Here is an 18,472-nt window from a genome sequence, read left to right on the forward strand (position 1 = left end):
TCCAAGGGCTTTCACTGCATGTGTCTTGGAATCCCTGACCCAGTTCCGAGGACTGGAGAGGGGATAGGTAGGTCTCTAATCTCCTTCCCCACTTTTTGAAGCAGAAGGATGAAAAGGCCTAGAGATCAGGTCTAGGCTTCCCGTAAGGCAGAAGAGACAGGCAGCGCCTCTCTTCTCTCACCAGAACCTTGTGTCCAAGGAGGTCTTTCAGGAGACTTGGGATGAGTGGTGCTTCCCCAAAACAGACTCATGGACATTAAACATCATCAGAGTGGGGCAAGAAGGCAAAGAAGAAAACAGCCTCATACCAGTGAGTCACTCAGCAGAGACCCAGCATCCCTTGACCTCCATTCTCATCCCATCTCTCCTCCTGGAACTCCCGCACACTATCTCCCAACTTGGTGTCCCAGCCTCCACCTCTCTGGTCTAGTGCCCCCTGCCCCCCAGCCCAGCCCTTGCCTTTTCTATCCCTTACACCCATACCACTTCCTCAGGCTCCCTCATCCTCCTCCAGGGTCCCCCAAGTTCCTACTGTTCCACATCCCAGGTTCCCCCAGCCTCTAACCACCTGCAAGCCCTGAATCCTAATGAACCCCATCCCGGGCAGAAGAGTGGGCTGTTGAGCTACCCTGTCCCCCTCTTAGTGGTGCAGAGGCTCCTGAGCTGGGGGCTGCCAGTCTCCTGTAGCCGGTTCCTATGGCGCCAGCCGGGCGAGTTTCCCGTCACTGCTTTCCTGCTGGGGGCAGGCGCTGGGGGGCTCCTGGCCATAGGTGAGTGTGGAAGCAGAAAGTCCGGGGTGGGCAGAGGCTGCACCAGGGTTAGGACCCATCTTTTGGCCCTTGGCTTGACCCTGTGCCCTTAGGTCTCTTTCAGCTCCTGGTGAACCCCATGAACATCTATGAAGAACAGAAGATGATGTTTTTGTACAGCTTGGTGGGTTAGTGCTGGGCAAAGCCCAGGAACACTCAAGCGGCCTGTGGAACACAGGACCCTCCTGCATGCCCAGGAAGGAGTCGGGGCTTGTTTCTTCTGTACCCAAGCATCCCCTGTGGCTTCAGCCTCCTCCTGGGCTTTAGGGGGAGGTCCAGAGGGAAGAGGCCGCCAATTTAAGAAGGAAGACACCATCCTTGCCCTGAGGGAGTCTCTCCATTCTGAGGGACTCCCCATCACCCACATGATATAGTCCCACCCCATAACCCTTCAAAACTCTTATCTCTCCTGACCTGTCTGACCTCGTTTTCTGATCCTCCTAAGAAATTCAGTTCATTCATTCATTCATTCATTCATTCAGCACTTACTGAGAATCTGCTGAGGATTTAGCAGTGAACAAGGATGACAAGCATTGAGCCGTTTTGCTTTGGTTTTGTTTGTTTATTTTTGTTTTTGCTTTTGTTTTGAGATGGAGTCTTGCTCTGTCGCCCAGGCTGGAGTGCAGTGGCTCAATCTTAGCTCACTGCAACCTCCACCTCCCAGGTTCAAGCCATTCTCCTGCTCAGCCTCCCAAGTAGCTGGGATTACAGGCACCCGCCACCATACCCAGCTAATTTTTGTATTTTTAGTAGAGACAGGGTTTCAGTATGTTGGTCAGGCAGGTCTCAAACTCCTGACCTCAAAAGATCTACCTGCCTTGGCCTCCCAAAGTGCTGGGATTACAGGTGTGAGCCACTGTGCCGAGCCCAGTCTGGATAATTTAACAGCTCAGTAGCTTCAAGAAGGACTCAGGTTCCTTCTGTCTTTTCTCTGCCATCTTCAGCCTATTGACCACTTCTCTTCAGGTCACAAGATAGCTGCAGCAACTCTGGCATCACATCTTTATACAACAATGTCAAAGATCAGAAAAAAAAAAAAAAAAAAAAGGAAGAAACAGGTCAGGCACGATGACTCATGCCTGTAATCCCAGAACTTTGGGAGGCTGAGGTGGGTGGATCACTTGAGGTCAGGAGTTTGAGACCAGCCTGGCCAACATGGTGAAACCTTGTCTCCACTAAAAATACAAAAATTAGCCAGATGTGGTGGTGCACACCTGTAGTTCCAGCTTCTTGGGAGGCTGAGGCAGGAGGATCGCTTGAACCCAGGAGGCAGAGATTGCAGTGAGTGGAGATCATCGTGCCACCACACTCCAGCCTGGGTGACAAGAGCGAAAGGCCATCTCAAAAAAAAAAAAAAAAAAAAGGAATATAAGTTCAATCCCAGGCCCAACTTCACTGTCTTGGGCTGTGTGATTTGAGGCCAGGGAAAAAGGAAAATGACCAAGGTGACAAAGACTCTGTCTCAAAAAAAAAAAAAAAAAAAAAAGAGGAAGAAACATCCTTTCCTCATGTCCCTTTTTAGGAACAAGGGAAACTTGCCTATAATCCCCGCAGTAGACTTCCTCACATCTCTTTGGTCAGAACTGCGTGCAACACATGCCCTTTCCTGAACCTGTCCCAGGCAAGGGAAATGGAATTAGCATTTCATCACCTGTTTATTGAATTAATCCTGCTGGATACCAACAGGAGACTACTTTTTCTCTGACCCACTATATTCGAACATGTTTTTTTCCATTGATAACCTTTCACACAGCCCCTTAGATTTCTAGTTATATTTCTTTAGAAGACCTAGTCCTACTTCAACAATTAAGACTTATTTTTAGGGATTAAAGAGGTCCAGTCCATTCTACATCAAACTTTTTTTTTTTTTTTTTTGAGACAGAGTCTCGCTCTGTCACCCGGGCTGGAGTGCAGTGGCCGGATCTCAGCTCACTGCAAGCTCCGCCTCCCCGGTTTATGCCATTCTCCTGCCTCAGCCTCCCGAGTAGCTGGGACTACAGGCGCCCGCCACGTCACCCGGCTAGTTTTTTGTATTTTTTAGTAGAGACGGGGTTTCACCGTGTTAGCCAGGATGGTCTCGATCTCCTGACCTTGTGATCCGCCCGTCTCGGCCTCCCAAAGTGCTGGGATTACAGGCTTGAGCCACCGCGCTCGGCTACATCAAACTTTTAACCTCATCCATTCTCAAGCATCTTCCCTCCTTATCTTGCCCTCCCCATCCCTTAGGCCCCCAGCTCAGGCCTGCTCCCTGGCATGAGGTCCTGCAGTGGAGAAGGGGCGTGGCCTGCTCTTTCCTTTTTTTCCTCTACTTCCTTCCCTTTCTGGTTCTTCTGATGTCAGAAGGGAGATTAGAAGAATTAGAGGAAAAGGGACAAAAGTCGTTAAGTCACCAATGCTGTTATAATTCCACTTGGATGCCTGTGTGTAGCAGGCACTCACACCCTGGCTGTCCCCGTGGGCCTGATTATCATCTCCTTGGAGGCTGTGTGTGGACCTCAGCAGTGCCCAGTTTCCTGCAGAGGGCAGTTCTTTTGGCTGACCTCGAGTGAAGCCCCCCTTCAGGGGCTACCCACAGCCTCTTGCTTTTTGGATCCCTCCCTCCAGCAGACTGGAAGTGCACATGTCCGTGCCCTGCCAGGCAGAGAAAGCAGGGCACCTTCCTTTTTGTGGAGAATGGGGTCTCGCTATATTGCCCAGGCAGGTCTCAAACCCCTGGGCTCAAGCTATCCTCCCGCCTCTGCCTCCCTAAGAGCTGGGATTACAGGCATGAGCCACCACACCCCGTCAAAAGCAGGGCACCTTATGGCTGCCTCTCTCCTGCCCTGATGAGAAGCAGATACCAGTCTCCATGCTTGTATGCCCCCATCGTCCAGGGGAGGTCTACAGAGGCATTGCAGAGGCTGAGCTCTCCCAGGAGCTCTCCCTCCACTCTGTGTTCTGGTGGCAGCCCTGGAGTGGTCTCATGAGGCAGCCCTGGAGTGGTCTCATGAGGCTCTGCACTCAGCAGGAGTCCAGTCTACAGAGACCAGGCAGGTTCCCCTTCCTGCATCACCAGTCCCTGAAGCCTGTTGGACTCCTGGAGTCTCTCACTTGACATGTGACACCCATCCTCTCCACAGACTCTCCCTCTCTGCCCGCCCATTCCAGCCACTCTTCTCCCCTTCCAGGAAATCCACATTGCCAGTCATTTTTTTTTTTTTTTTTCCCAAGACAGAGTCTCGCTCTATCTCCCAGGCTAGAGTGCAGTGGCATGATCTCGGCTCACTGCAACCTCTGCCTCCCAGGTTCAAGCAATTCTCCTGCCTCAACTTCCTGAGTAGCTGGGACTACAGGCGCCTGCCACCATGCATGGCTAAATTTTGTATTTTTAGTTGAGAGAGCCATGTTGGCCAGGCTGGTCTCGAACTCCTGACCTCAAGTGATCCACCTGCCTTGGCCTCCCAAAGTGCTGGGACTATAGGTGTGAGCCACCATGCCTGGTCCATATTGCTGGTCTTTTTATATAGACAGGGTGGGATACAGGAGTAAACATCAAGTTTTGCTCTTTTGGTGAGCTCAAAGAAGACACCCATAGCTCCATGGGGCTCTCATTAGAACGTAAGGCAACTATTTGTCAACTATTGGCCTCAGCTCAAGTCTTTGGCCAGAAGGCCAAGACCACAGAACTAGTCCCTTTCAATGTCCTGTTCTACCATGATTGGTTTGGACAGATCCAGATTTATCCTTCAGGGGCTGGGGCAGGGCCAGGCTATTGCCCTTGCAAAAAACCCAAGTTGTGTTAGCAAGGAAGAAGGCAGAAAAAAACTGTGGGGTGGCACCCGACAGGGTTTGCCACAAACCTGTATGACTAGGTGGAGCCAGCCATGTGAAGAACAGGGAGAAGAGTGCTTCTGGCAGGGGGAACAGCTAGGGCAAAGATCAGAGAGGAGGAATGAGCTTGGCTTGTCCAAGAAGCAGCAACAAGGTCTGTGTGGGTAGACATGGTGGGAGAAGGGCTGCATAGCATGAGATCAGGAAGCAGGCAGGAGCCACATCACAAGCTAGGTAGACCATGTTAGGGAGTTTAGATTTTACACCAAAAGTGGTAGAAAGCCACCAAATGGTTTGAAGCAGGGAAGGGACATGATCTGATTTATGCTTTTGCAAGATCACCCTGGCTGCCTTGTAAAAACTGAAGTGTAAGGTAGCAAGAGAGGACATAGGGAGATTCATTAGGTTATAGTCCCAGTAAGAGATGATGGGGACTCTACCAGGACAGTGGAGATGGAGGAAGTGTAAGGATTTGGGATTTGCTTTGGCGATCATTGGGTGAACACTCCATCAACACAGGAATCTTCTAGCTCCCCTGACCAGCTTATAATGCTCCTTTGGCCTGGAATGCCATCTGCACCTCCTAACAACACTTACTCACCTTCCAGGCCCAGCTGACACATCCTCTCTTTGTCCAGCCTTCTCAGCCCCACCCCTCCCTGCAGAAATACCTACTCCCTCCTTGGCTCCCACAGCGCTCTATAAGCACCTCCCTTGTGCACTTAGTACATCGTGTTGTAGTCATTTGTTTACTCATCTGTCTCTTTCTCTGGATTATGAGCTTCCAGAAGTTCACTGTCTCCTTGCAGAGACCACAGGGAGACACATGTGAAACTGCTAAAACATACCAGGCAGTACATGACTAAGGGCTAAAATTAGAGGCAGGGACTGCGAGTGCTGTAGGTATCTGAGCACTGGGAGTACTGAGGTGGGCTCTGATCTCTCTTCTGACCACTCTGAGCATGAGCGCGTTTCCAGAGTTTTTCTCTTGCTCTCTCTGCTCCCTCAACACCTAGGGTCAGTGTGACTGTAGCCCAGAAAACCTTGACTCCTTTCCCTAACACAAACACACACAAGTCAATCATTTGTGGCTTTTTAAGTTCTAGCCATCCCTCTATGCCCTTCCAGAGACTGGCACATAGCTGAACTCTGTGAGTGGCTGCTGAACAAATGAATGAGCGGCCTAGCAGGTCTATCAGAGTCAGTGTAAATGGGGATAAGGGCAGGATGGTGGTGGTTCCAGAATGGGGTGTTGCAGGTGGGTGTTCTGGTAAACATGAGGAAGGGAAGCAGCTTCCTCACTTTGCCTCACCACCTCCTGGGCTCTCCTGACAGGCTTGGGAGCCATGGGCTGGGGGACCTCCCCTCACATCCGCTGTGCTAGCCTCCTGCTAGTACCCAAGATGCTGGGCAAGGAAGGCAGGCTCTTTGTCCTGGGATACGCCTTGGCTGCCATCTATGTGGGTGAGTATGTGGGGGCCAGTGAGTTACACTGAAGCAGTGACCCTGGGTGGGCCATCCAATGGGAGCCAGGCTGGGTGAAGGAGAAAAGGCAAGGGTGTCATCCCAGCTGCTCTAATTTGCTGTGTCCCTGAGGGAGCTCCTGCCCATATCTGGGCCTCCTAAGTTTATAAGAGTGAAAAAATTGGCCAGGCACAGTGGTTCATGCCCGTAATCCCAGCACTTTGGGGGGCTGAGGTGGGTGGATCACCTGAGGTCAGGAGTTCAAGACCAGCCATGGTGAAACCCCATCTCTACTAAAAATGCAAAAATTCACCAGGTGTGTGGTGCACACCTATAGTCCCAGCTATTCAGGAGGCTGAGACAGGAGAATCGATTGAACCTGGGAGGCGGAGCCTGCAGTGAGCTGAGATCACACCATTGCACTCCAGCCTGGGTGACAGAGCAAGACTCCAACTCAAAAAAAAAAAAAAAAAAAAAAAAAAAGGCCAGGCACGGCAGCTCACACCTGTAATCCCAGCACTGTGGGAGGCCAAGGTAGGCAGATCATGAGGTCAGGAGTTTGAGACCAGCCTGACCAACATGGTTAAACCCCATCTCTACTAAAAATACCCCCAAAATTAGCCAGGTGCGGTGGCACATGCCTGTAATCCCAGCTGCTCAGGAGGCTGAGGTAGGAGAATCACTTGAGCCCAGGAGGCGGAGGTTGCAATGAGCAGAGATCGAGTCACTGCACTCCAGCCTGGGTGACAGAGGGAGACTCCGTCTCAAAAAAAAAAAAGAAAAAGAGGTGAAAAAAATCAAGGGTTGAACTAGATGACCTTCCATAGGCTTCTCGGCCCCACCACTGTATAGTTCTAGGAGATGGGCACCATGTGCAGAGGGGAGCTGAGCGGGTTTGAGAAAGTGCTGGTTATACAGGGAGGTGACCCACCAGGGCCTCTTTCTCCAGGGCCAGTGGCCAATCTGCGGCACAATCTCAACGACGTGATCGCATCGCTGGGCTGCACCGTGGAGCTGCAGATCAACAACACCCGTGCGGCTTGGCGCGTCTCCACAGCCCCCTTACGGGCCGTGTTCAAGGACCTGCTGGTCAGGAATCTGCACAGGCAGGGCCTGGGGGGGTCTCTCTCCCTGGAGCCAAGTTTACTTGAGCTGGGAGTTGTCACCTTGGATTTACAGTTCTCCAGTGGGGATACTACTGGCATTTTTTGCAGAACTATTCCCAAACATTGCAGAATATGCCCTGGTCCTGGGACATTAAATGCCAGGAGAGCCCCTGAGCCATTGGGACATGCTCTATACACATTTCCCAATACTTGAGTGGTCAGTACTCTGGACAGCTGAACTAGAATATCTAGGAAATTTGAGGGCCTTGGCCTTAAGTAGCTGAGAAGTTTTGAAGACAAGAGGATTCAAGAGTTGGGTATTGGAGGGCTGGAGACTGGGGTTTGAGAGAATTGGAGAGCTGGAGAGTTGGGGAGATGGGGGCTGAGGGGTTTGGAAGTTGGGGCATTCAGATGGCATAATGATCTCAGAGATTAGTGGTGAAGGGTAAGGTCTAAGGACCTGGGGAACCACTGACCAGGAAGGGTCTGGGATGGGAGGACCGAGAAGAGCTGAAAGTCCCGGAGGTACGCAGAGCCAGGACATGTGGGATCAGACAAGACAGCTGCGGAGAGGAGGGAGCTCCCAAGGGCAATGGACAGCTGGGAATTTGAGGTGAGAGGCTGTGTCTCAGGGCCTAGGCTCCCTGCCAGCCTGAGGTGAGAGCCCAAAACTCGGCTACTGGGGGAGGACAGGCCCTCAGGCAGCAGAAGCTCTAAAGCCTCAGCCCTCGCCCTTTCCTCCCTCCACCTCCAATCCCAGAGCAGCAAAGAATTGCTGAGAGCAGAGACTCGGAACATCTCCACTACCTTTGAGGACCTGGATGCCCAGGTGAAGAGCGAGACAGGCTACACACCTGAGGATGCCATGGACTCAGGGGAGACAGCCCAGGGCAGGGAGGCCCACCAAGCCCCAGCCTCCAGCCTCCACCTGTCCACACAGAAGATGTATGAGCTGAAGACCAAGCTGCGTTGCTCCTGTGAGGGGTATCCCTGGGGAGTGGAGGGTGGGGTGGGATGCAGGGCCAGCGTTGTGGATCAAGATGTGGGGACCTCAGACACCCTTGCTCCTTCCTACAGATGTGGTGAACCAGGCCATACTCAGCTGCCGTCGTTGGTTTGACCACAAGCATGAACAGTGCATGAAGCACATCTGGGTCCCACTCCTCACCCACCTGCTCTGCCTGCCTATGAAGTTCAAGTTCTTCTGTGGCATTGCCAAGGGTCTGCACAGTTGCAAAGGGGTGGGGAGCATCAGGGGTAGGGAGCTGAGTCCTTGGGACCCATGGTAGGTGACAGGCAGGAAAGCAACAGATGAGGAGGGTTTTGGCCCTGAGGCCACAGCATCCTTAGAGCCCAGTCCATCTGCTGAATAGCTCTGTGACCCAGGGTGAGTTACAGCAAAGCTGTGAGCTGTGGCTCTTCATCTGAAAGATGGGCATGGGCAGAATAACAGTAATTCTTGCATTAAGGGCTTTTTTTTTTTTTTTCTTTTGTGAGACGGGATGTTTCACTCTTGTCACCCAGACTGGAGTGCAGTGGCACGATCTTGGCTCACTGCAACCTCTGCCTCCTGGATTCAAGCGATTCTCCTGGCTCAGCCTCCCAAGTAGCTGGGATTACAGGTGGCCGCAACCACGCCCAGCTAATTTTTGTATGTTTAGTAGAGACGGGGTTTCACCATGTTGACCAAGCTGGTCTTGAACTGCTAACCTCAGGTGATCCACCCACCTCAGCCTCCCAAAGTGCTGGGATTACAGGTGTGAGCTATCGCACCCAGCCACATTAAGGGCTTTTGAGGATTTACGGGGCTAACATATGTGAAGGCCGTGGCAGAGCTGGCACACAGAGGAGCTGCTCTGTAAATGCTGGCTCTCCTTACTGATGTTTGTTATGGTTGAGGATAGGTTGACAAAAATAGGGGAACTCAGGCCTGGTTCCTGGAAGGCAGAATCCAAAGAGAGCAGAGAGGGGAAGACTCGGTGTTGGTATGGTAGCAAGCCATGGGCAGAGAGACAAAAAAGTAGGATGAGGAGGACCACAGAAGGATAGGCAGGCCAGGCCTGCACCTGGAGGACAGGCCCAGGGAGGCCCCCTGACCCCGCCCACTGTCCACCAGTGATGGAGGTTTGGTGCCGCAATCGCATCCCAGTGGAAGGCAACTTTGGGCAGACCTACGACACCCTCAACCAGTCTATTCATGACCTGGATGGGGAATTTTCAGCCAATATTGACTTCAAGGTAGAAGGCAAGGGCGAGGGTTGGTGGGGGGTAGATAGGGAGTAGGAGGAGGGCATTAGGGAATAGGGCTAGAGAAAGGACAAGTGAGAGAGCACAGGAAAGAGGTGACCAGGGGTGAGGAAGGGGGACAAGGAGGGGAATGTCGCTGGTGTTGAGGAGGCCTTCTGTTTCTCATCTCCATCCCCGAACACCTAAGATGGGCAGGGGAGGGGAAAGGTGGTGAGGAAGGGACAGTGCCAAGCCTGTGGTTTGTGCAGACTTGGCCTGGGGCGGGAGCTATCAGCCAGATATGAGATGATGTCAGCTGATGTAGGTGCAGGGGAGCAAGACTGTGTCCAGGAGGGTAGTGAGCAGAAGGAAGTGACAACTCCTGGAGGTCCTGGAAATGAACAAGTGGGGTGTTGGGGGACAGATGGCATGAAGAGGTGGGACCTGGGTCTGGCGAGGCAGCCGCAGGCTGAGTTTGCTCATGTGCCCTCCACCAGGAAGAGAAGCAGGCTGGGGTGCTGGGGCTCAACGCGAGCTGGGAGCGAGTGAGCACTGAGGTGCGGGACTACGTGCACCACCAAGAGGCCCGGCTGGAGTGGGCCCTGGGGCTGCTGCACGTGCTGCTCTCCTGCACTTTCCTGCTGGTCCTGTACACGTGAGCCATTGTCCCCACCACAGCAGCCCTCCTCTGCCCAGAACTAGAGCCCTGCCCTGAGGCAGGCTGTAAGGATGGAACCCTAGTGCCTATTCCCACCTCTGAATCTGAGTATTATTTACCTTTGTCTTCATTAAGTTTGTTTACACATGGCCGGGCGCGGTGGCTCAAGCCTGTAATCCCAGCACTTTGGGAGGCCGAGACGGGCGGATCACGAGGTCAGGAGATCGAGACCATCCTGGCTAACACGGTGAAACCCCGTCTCTACTAAAATATACAAAAAAATTAGCCGGGCGAGGTGGCGGGCGCCTGTAGTCCCAGCTACTCGGGAGGCTGAGGCAGAAGAATGGCGTGAACCCGGGAGGCGGAGCTTGCAGTGAGCCGAGATCCGGTCACTGCACTCCAGCCTGGGCGGCAGAGCTAGACTCCGTCTCAAAAAAAAAAAAAAAAAAAAAAAGTTTGTTTACACAAAGTTAAAGGAAATGTGGACATTTTGTCAGAAGAACATTACCCATGTTCCCACTGCCTTAAAAGGCCAACCATCTTCATTCATCCACCTCCTTCCAGCCTTTATCCCAATACTGATTTTTTTTTTTTTACATTTAGCTTTGACTTTTGATTTTTTCTTGCCCTTCATATTCCCCTTGGCTCTGACTTTGTGCCATTTTTATCTTTCCATTTTGCTTTCATTTTCTCCTGCCTGCTGCGTTGGCAGCGACTTTCCCTCCATTTAGAAGAAAGTCCTCAACCCCACCCAGCCCAGTGACCAGCTGGACTGCCCCGGGCCTTGCTCTGCTCTAGCTCCCCTGCTGGTCTCTGGACCTTCTATTTCCCATCTCTACTCCTAAACACCTGAGATGGGCAGGGCTTAGGTGAGGGCCGCCACAGGACTGTTGCTCTGTCTGCCCCTGTGTGGGGGGCCTAGAGTGACTGCAAGTGAGTGGCTATGTGTGTATCTAGGGCCCTGTGGGAAGACAAAGATGAAGGAGCTCTACTCCTGCCCTCAATAAGCTCATGGTCACGGGACATGGTGGCTCACTCCTGTAATCCCAACATTTAGGGAGGCCGAGGTGGGAGGATGGCTTGAGTTGAGGTGTTTGAGACCAGCCTGAGTAACACAGTGAGACCTCGTCTCTACAAAAAATGAACAAAATTAGCTGGGTATGGGGCACATGCCTGTAGTCCCAGCTACTTGGGAGGCTGAGGCAGGAGAATCACTGGGAGGTCGAGGCCGCAGTGAGCTGTGACTGTGCCACTCCATTCTGCATTCCAGCCTGGTGTCAGAGTGAGAGCTTGTATCAAAAAAAAAAAAAAAAAAAAAAAAGCTAATGGTCTAGTTGGGATGATGAGATACCCACAAGAGATGGTTCAAGGGCCATTCTATGGATTGGCTTTTGGGATATGTGTGGGAGCTGAGAAGGTGCCCCTAGAAGGGCCATAACTGGGCTCCAAATGGCTGCAGATGGGGAGCGATGGTCAAGGAAAGAAGGGTGTCCCTTGGGTAAGGCTCCTGGTATCCGTGGGGTATAGAGGGCAGAGGCTGGCCTGGAGGACTGAAGTGGGCATGACCAGAACAGTCTAGAAAGCCCTGCAGGAAGACCTGGAACTGGCAGTGATGGCAAGATGGCCTCAGGAAGTCTGGAGGCAGGGAGACCAGGCTGGGTCAGAGGTTAGGGAGCCTGGCCCGGGTAAAGCATGGCAGGAAGATGGCTTGAGGTGGAGGGGGAAAGGGAAAGGTGCAGCGAGGATCAGAGCCAGCTTGTGGAGGGAAGGAAGGAGGCACAGAGTCAAAAGCTACTTCCAGGCTTTCAAGCTGGGTGAGGTCATGCACTGAAAGGACAGCTGGCGGGAGGGCAGGCCCTGGCTCAGGAAGCCCAGGCACCGCCTCTGTGAGCCTCTCCACAAGAGGGCGCTCACAGTATGTCTTTGCACTTACAGTAGTTTTAAAGGCAAAGATGTGGATTTTTACAGGGCCCCAGAAGCAATAGCATTGAAACTAATGTTGCACGCTTTACAGAGTTTATTTAATGTACTTTTACAGTTTTAAACACATTTGCAATAATTAACATTTTTTCCTTAGCAAACTGAAGCATTATGTGGGGCTTTGGGAAATACGTGGGAGATAGCTATATATGCAGGCATGCACCCATGCACACATGCACCATGCTCAAGGGTAGGCAGGGAGGGCCAGGGTGTATTGGGGAGGATAGAGATGGTGGTTTGGGATGAGTTTTGCCCTAGCACACCTCCAGGAGATATGCTGCAGGCAAAGCCAAGAGGCAAGAACTTGTGAGTCACAGTGGATTAGGTGATTCCTGAAACCTCCAGGAGTTTTCTGTCTCTGTGACTCTGCTCGATATTCATCCTGCAAGATGCATGCCTGTCCCTATCTCAGACGCACACATGCAGCTCCCTCCCAGACAGGCTGGCCATGCCCTCCTCTAAGCCCCCACCTCATCCCCTACTCACTTCTGCTATGTCTCACCCATCGTGTAGGGGGATATCTTCCTCTACACAACTGGAAGGCAGGGACAGAGTCTTCTCCTTATTATCACCATCGCCTAGCAGTGCCTAGGACATAGATGGTGCTCAATGAATGCTGGCTGGTTGGCTGAAAGACTGTGCCTCAAGGAAGCCCATGTTTGGGGATGGATGAGGAGAACCTGGAGGAGACAGAGACGTCCCCACCCATCCACCCACAGGTCTTTCTCCTACATGGACAGCTATAACCATGACATTCGTTTCGACAACATCTACATCAGCACCTACTTCTGCCAGATCGATGACCGCAGGAAGAAGCTGGTGAGTGGGTGTGGCACTGCCCAGGGATGCCTTGCTATGTGCCCTGTGTGGGTTCATGTTCCAGGAAGGCAGAGGGGGAAAGGGCAGAGGGCCCTTGGGCTTCCTAACTGTGTGGACATTTGTTTTCCAGGGCAAACGGACTCTGCTGCCACTCCGCAAAGCTGAGGAGAAAACCGTCATCTTCCCCTGCAAGCCCACCATCCAGGCCTCAGAAATGAGCAACATGGTGAGGACAGCATGGGGTGCGGGCTCCTGGGTACAAAGACAGGCCTGAAGGTGAGGGTGGAGGGTAGAAGGCACCAGAGAGTGCTCCGTGCCCAGATAGGTGGCGCTGCCCAGCTCTGCCCCTCCTGCTCCTTGGCCAGGTGAGAGAGCTCCTGGAGACACTGCCCATTCTGCTGCTGCTGGTGGTGCTATGCGGCTTGGACTGGGCTCTCTACTCCATCTTCGACACCATCCGCCACCACTCCTTCCTGCAGTACTCCTTCCGCAGTGAGCCCATCCCCCAGACACATTCCAGGCCCAAGAGACACCCTCTGGAGAACTCCAATGCCTGCACAGGCACTCCACCCTCGTTCTTCCAACTGTGCCTCCTCCTTCTGCCTTTTTTTTTTTTTTTTTCTGAGACAAAGAGTCTCGCTCTGTCACCCAGGCTGGAGGAGTGCAATGGCACAATCTCAGCTCACTGCAATCTCCACCTCCCAGATTCAAGCAATTCTGCCTCAGCCTCTTAAGTAGCTGAGATTACAGGTATGAGCCACCATGGCCAGCTAATTTTTCTATTTTTAGTAGAGATGGAGTTTCACCATGTTGGCCAGGCTGGACTTGAACTCCTGACCTGACCTCAAGTGATCCACCTGCCTTGGCCGCCCAAAGTGCTGGGATTACAGGCATGCACCACCGTGCCGGCCATCCTTCTGCCTCTTCTTTTCCCCTTTCTATGATTCAGCCCCTCCCTGTCCTCCTCAAGGTCAAATGTCAGCCCTGCAACCTGACAGCTCTCACAGCAGAGGAGGGGGGCTCTTTAGCCCTTTATACTTACAACAGGGAGCAGGGAGGGGTTAGGATTCATCGAAGTGACAGAAAGACCCAGGCAGCTGAGAAGCATTTCTGTATCTTGACCCCTCCCCGACATCCACCCCACATCCTGCCCCACCTCCTTAACACATTCCTGATTTCCCCACCTGCCCTGACTTCCCTACCCACCCTCCTGGCTGCAGGCAGTCATAAACTGGAGGTGAAGGTCGGGGGAGACTCCATGCTAGCCCGGCTTCTTCGAAAAACCATTGGGGCCCTAAACACCTCCTCAGAGACAGTGATGGAATCAAACAACATGCGTGAGTGATGCTGAAAGTTTGGATCAGAGGAATTGAGGGCGGTGGGGCAAGGGTCAAAAGACACCAAGGTAAAGAGTTGGGGGCCCAGGCCTCGGGTGTGGAGAGAGGGGCGTTGGAGCATTTGAGCTGGGGAAATCGGAGCAGGGAACATATCTGGGCAGGCTTGAATAAGGGGAGCATGACAAGCTTGGGTCAGAGGAGTCTGGAGGCCAGGGTCTTGGGGCTAGAGGGCCCCAGCCCTCCAGAGCAGCACTCTCCAACAGGACGTTCAGCCAAGATGGAGATTTGCAAGATCTGTGCCACATTTTGCCCAGTGGCTACAGTACTGACAGGGCAGTTCTGCAGTGAGGGGCAGGCCGGAAGAGACCAGGGGAATCAGAGGCCCTGCCCGCACCTCCCACTGGGATGGGAAGTCCAACCCAGGGCTGCCCTGCTCCTTGGCTGGTCCTGACCAGACCCCTGGTCTGCCCCTCCCCTAGCCTGCCTGCCCCAGCCTGTGGGCCTGGATGCCAGGGCCTACTGGAGAGCTGCACTACCAATTGGCCTGTTAGTGTGTCTCTGCCTGTTACAGGCTTTTGGCTACCGACTCCGGAGGGTCATCGCAGCCTTCTACTTCCCCAAGGTTTGCCCCTCCCCAGACTTCTCCACCCCTACACACCTGCATGCGCGCACACACGCACACACACACACACACACACGCACCCCTCCCCAGCCGCACCCAGCTCCCTACCAACTCCATCTTTGGGGGATGCCTTCCTCCTCACTGTCAATATCATTGACCCCCTCCCTGCCCCCAGCGAGAGAAGAAGCGGATCCTGTTCCTCTACAATGACCTACTGAGGAAGAGAGCAGCCTTCACCAAACTCAGGAGGGCCGCTATCCTGAGACGGGCGCGACAGCAGAAGGCTCCAGTAAGTCCAGGCGTGAGTGCTGCTGCCCGCTCCTGGCTGGGTTTAAGTACAGTGGGGCAAGGGGCAGCTCCCTTCAGTCCACCCAGCACCCACCAATGGTCGCAGGCCTACTCCAGCCTGGTGAGTTCTTTTTGTTTTCTGAGATGGAATCTCACTGTGTCACCCAGGCTGGAGTGCAGTGGCACGATCTCAGCTCACTGCAACCTCTGCCTCCCGGGTTCAAGAGATTCTCCTGTCTCAGTCCCCCATTCCACAAGTAGCCAGGATTACAGGCGCAGGCCACCACTCCCAGCTAATTTTTTGTATTTTTAGTAGAGACAGGGTTTCACCATGTTGGCCAGGCTGGTCTCAAACTCCTGACCTCAGGTGATCTGCCCACCTCAGCCTCCCAAAGTGCTAGGATTACAGGCGTGAGCCACCACACCCGGCCAAGCCTGGTGAGATCTGATGTAACACATGCTGAGGGCCCTAGCCATCCAGCTCCAAAGGTCAGGGCTGTGCCCATTTCTCAACCTCAGGATTCAGCCCAGCCTAAGACACTCAGTGGACCATTAGGAAGCAGGCAGAAAAGGAGAATGAGATTTAATAGTCTGCTCAAAGAAAAGCAAGAAGGCCGCACAGAAACAGGAGGCCCAAGGCAAAACCATAGGTTCTACCAGAGGGCTGCAGACCAGAAGCTCAGTGCAGTTCAGGGGATGGGAGGAGACAGGTGGGCTGGGAGTCAAGAAGGCCTCAGGCAGGGGCACATGGTAAGGCACATGGAATCTGAAGAAGCAGACTCCAGTCCAAACTCCCTCATTACGTTGTGTCACCTTGGCCAAGGTCTTCACTGAGCCTCAGTTTCTCCCTCTGAAGAATGGCAAGACTGGAGAGATCTGTAAGGCCTGCTCACTGGAGATCAGCCTAGAGCGGTGGTCAGGTGTGGGACTCCGGTGCCAGAGGGCCTAAGTGTGAATCCCAGCTCCTTCCCTCATTACTATGACACCGGTGTGACCTTGAGCACATGACTTTACTGCTGTGCCTGCTTTTGCCTTCCGTAAAATGGGGTTAACTACTCCATCTGGTTGTTGTAAGGATTAAATGAGTTGTACTCACATGGTGCTGGCATGCAGCAAGTTCCATATGCATGCATGTTGTCATTCTGTGACCCTGGGCAGTGATCACATCTCCAAGCATCAGTTTTCTCACCTGAAAAAGAGGTGATAATAACACTATCTGCCTTATATGATAATTGAATTTTTTTTTTTTTTTTTTTTTTTTGAGACAGAGTCTTGCTCTGTCACCCAGGCTGGAGTGCAGTGGTGCAATCTCGGCTCATTGCAAGCTCCACCTCCCGGGTTCACGCCATTCTCCTGCCTCAACCTCCCGAGCAGCTGGGACTACAGGCACCCGCTGCCATGCCTGGCTAATTTTTTATATTTTTAGTAGAGACAGGGTTTCTCCGCGTTAGCCAGGATGGTCTCGATCTCCTGACCTCGTGATCCGCCCGCCTCGGCCTCCCAAAGTGCTGGGATTACAGGCGTGAGCCACTGCGACCAGTTTTGTTTTGTTTTTTTTTTTTTTGAGACTAAGCCTCACTCTGTCGCCCAGGCTGGAGTGCAGTGGCATGATCTTGGCTCACTGCAACCTCCTCCTCCCCAGTTCAAGCGATTCTTGTGCCTCAGCTTCCTGAGTAGCTGGGATTACAGGCACGCACCACCATGCCTGGCTAATTTAGAATTGAAATAATTTACGTACAGTATCTTAGTACAGGACCTGATATTATAAACAATGAGTGGCAGCCATTCTTATTTAATCAGTCCTAACAAAGTTCATAAAAGTGAGATTGTGTTTGCTTAGCTTTTTCCCTAGTACCTGGATAGCCCCAGCCTCCATGACACACAATAGGGGTCAAATGAATGTGTTATGAAAAAATGAAATCCAAAAAACAAAAAAGAACATGCTGGGATTCCTTGACAGGGTCGTGAAGCAAACTGAATGTGAATGCACAGATGGAAATGTGCGGGACAGCCATTCCAAGCAGAATGTGCAAAGACTCAGAATCCAAAGGGAATGCCAAGTGCCAGGGCTAGTCTCAGGAGAAACTGGCTCAGAAGAGACAGCTCTCAGGGAGGGCTAAAGTGGGAAAGATGCTAGAAAGGGACCAGGTGATGGAAGGCTCTGAAGGCCAAGCCCAGGAGTTCTTCTGCCTGTCTGGCAGGCAGCAGGGCCTCTGGAGTTTCTTGGGCAAAGAGTGGCTGCTTCCTGGGTAAGGTGGCTTGTGAAGAATCCCTGACAACTGTGTGGAGACATGTCGTGAGGGATGGCAGGGAGCATAGTGAACTAGGTTTGTTGTTTGGAATTAGGGTCCCTGGGGTCCAGCCAAGTTGGATTGTTTACTATCTGTGTGACTTTAAGAGTCACTTGACCTTTCTCCTCTGTAAAGTGGGGATAGCAACAGTGATAGTCGATCTGGCCTGCTCACTTCTCAGCCTCACTGTGAGAATCAAATATGATTTACAGGAAAGTGCAAATGAGAGTTGTGGCTGATATCTGCTCGGAGAGAGCCTGGAGGGTGCATCCTCCCATTCTCTATCATAGAGTTGGGGAGGGAGGCACCCTAGCCCTCCAGGAGTTTCCTTTGTCCAACCCAGCCTCCTCCAAGATGCAGGCATTGTCAAGCCTGGCGACTTCAGTCAGGAAACGCTGTCCAGGTCCCCTTCTTTCCCGCCTCGCTCCCCGGCTGGCGCTAACGCCCACCTTCCAACAGCGCCACCCGCTGGCGGATATCCTGCACCGCGGCTGCCCGCTCCTGCGCCGCTGGCTGCGCCGGCGCTGCGTGGTGTGCCAGGCACCCAAGACGCCCGAGTCCTACGTGTGCCCGACGCTGGACTGCGAGGCCGTGTACTGCTGGTCGTGCTGGGACGACATGCGGCAGCGGTGCCCGGTCTGCACGCCCCGCGAGGAGCTCTCCTCCTCCGCTTTTAGTGACAGCAACGACGACACTGCCTACGCGGGGTGAAGAGGCGTCCTGCTCGCTCTTCCGCCCCGTCCTTCCCGGTTAATAAAATGCCCTGTACGCTTCACGTGGGTCGGGGACTGGGGTGAGCCGCGCGCTGCCTCGCCTGCAGTCGGGAGAGCCTGTCCGCCCGACTTCTCCAGAGCCAGGCCGCGCACAGCTGGCAGAGAGGCCGCGAAGCTACTAGGGAGGGGTCCAGACCTGGGGCCGGGTGAAGACGCGCCGCCCAAGCCGGTCAGACCGGACCCCGGTTCCCATCCTGCACAGTTGCGGGAAGGCTGTAGCGCGGAGCAGCCCGAGCAGCGCCGGCGTCGTGGGCGGGGTCCCGGCTCCCGAGTGCAGCCGGGATGGCCT

The 18,472-nt window shown here is 53.3% G+C and overlaps 1 protein-coding gene and 1 long non-coding RNA gene across 3 annotated transcripts; one reads left to right on the forward strand and one right to left on the reverse strand.

The window, feature by feature from the left end:
• Positions 1-18: 18 nt before the first annotated feature.
• On the forward strand, positions 19-18,183 carry DCST1 (DC-STAMP domain containing 1). 2 transcript variants are annotated; one of them, XM_025362730.1, is made up of 17 exons: positions 19-67; positions 185-310; positions 645-770; positions 863-937; positions 5,955-6,083; positions 7,033-7,172; positions 7,950-8,166; positions 8,267-8,410; positions 9,306-9,427; positions 9,913-10,070; positions 12,773-12,872; positions 13,003-13,098; positions 13,238-13,364; positions 14,093-14,209; positions 14,689-14,831; positions 15,007-15,120; positions 17,870-18,183. In XM_025362730.1, exons 2-17 carry the CDS (start codon positions 250-252, stop codon positions 18,119-18,121), a joined length of 2,121 nt encoding a protein of 706 aa, XP_025218515.1. In that variant the 5' UTR covers positions 19-67; positions 185-249; the 3' UTR covers positions 18,122-18,183. The 2 variants fall into 2 exon arrangements, with proteins under 2 accessions (XP_025218515.1, XP_025219290.1); XM_025363505.1 differs by lacking the exon at positions 863-937.
• LOC112612952 lies at positions 12,076-18,419 on the reverse strand. The gene is made up of 4 exons (XR_003116921.1): positions 17,860-18,419; positions 16,216-16,308; positions 12,840-13,124; positions 12,076-12,733 (listed from the first exon to the last, which is right to left on the reverse strand). It is a non-coding gene; the product is annotated as an uncharacterized LOC112612952 (long non-coding RNA).
• Between the last annotated feature and the right edge of the window lie 53 nt (positions 18,420-18,472).

This window comes from Theropithecus gelada, chromosome 1 (genome assembly GCF_003255815.1).
Source record: "Theropithecus gelada isolate Dixy chromosome 1, Tgel_1.0, whole genome shotgun sequence".
In the NCBI taxonomy this organism is placed as follows: domain Eukaryota; kingdom Metazoa; phylum Chordata; class Mammalia; order Primates; family Cercopithecidae; genus Theropithecus; species Theropithecus gelada.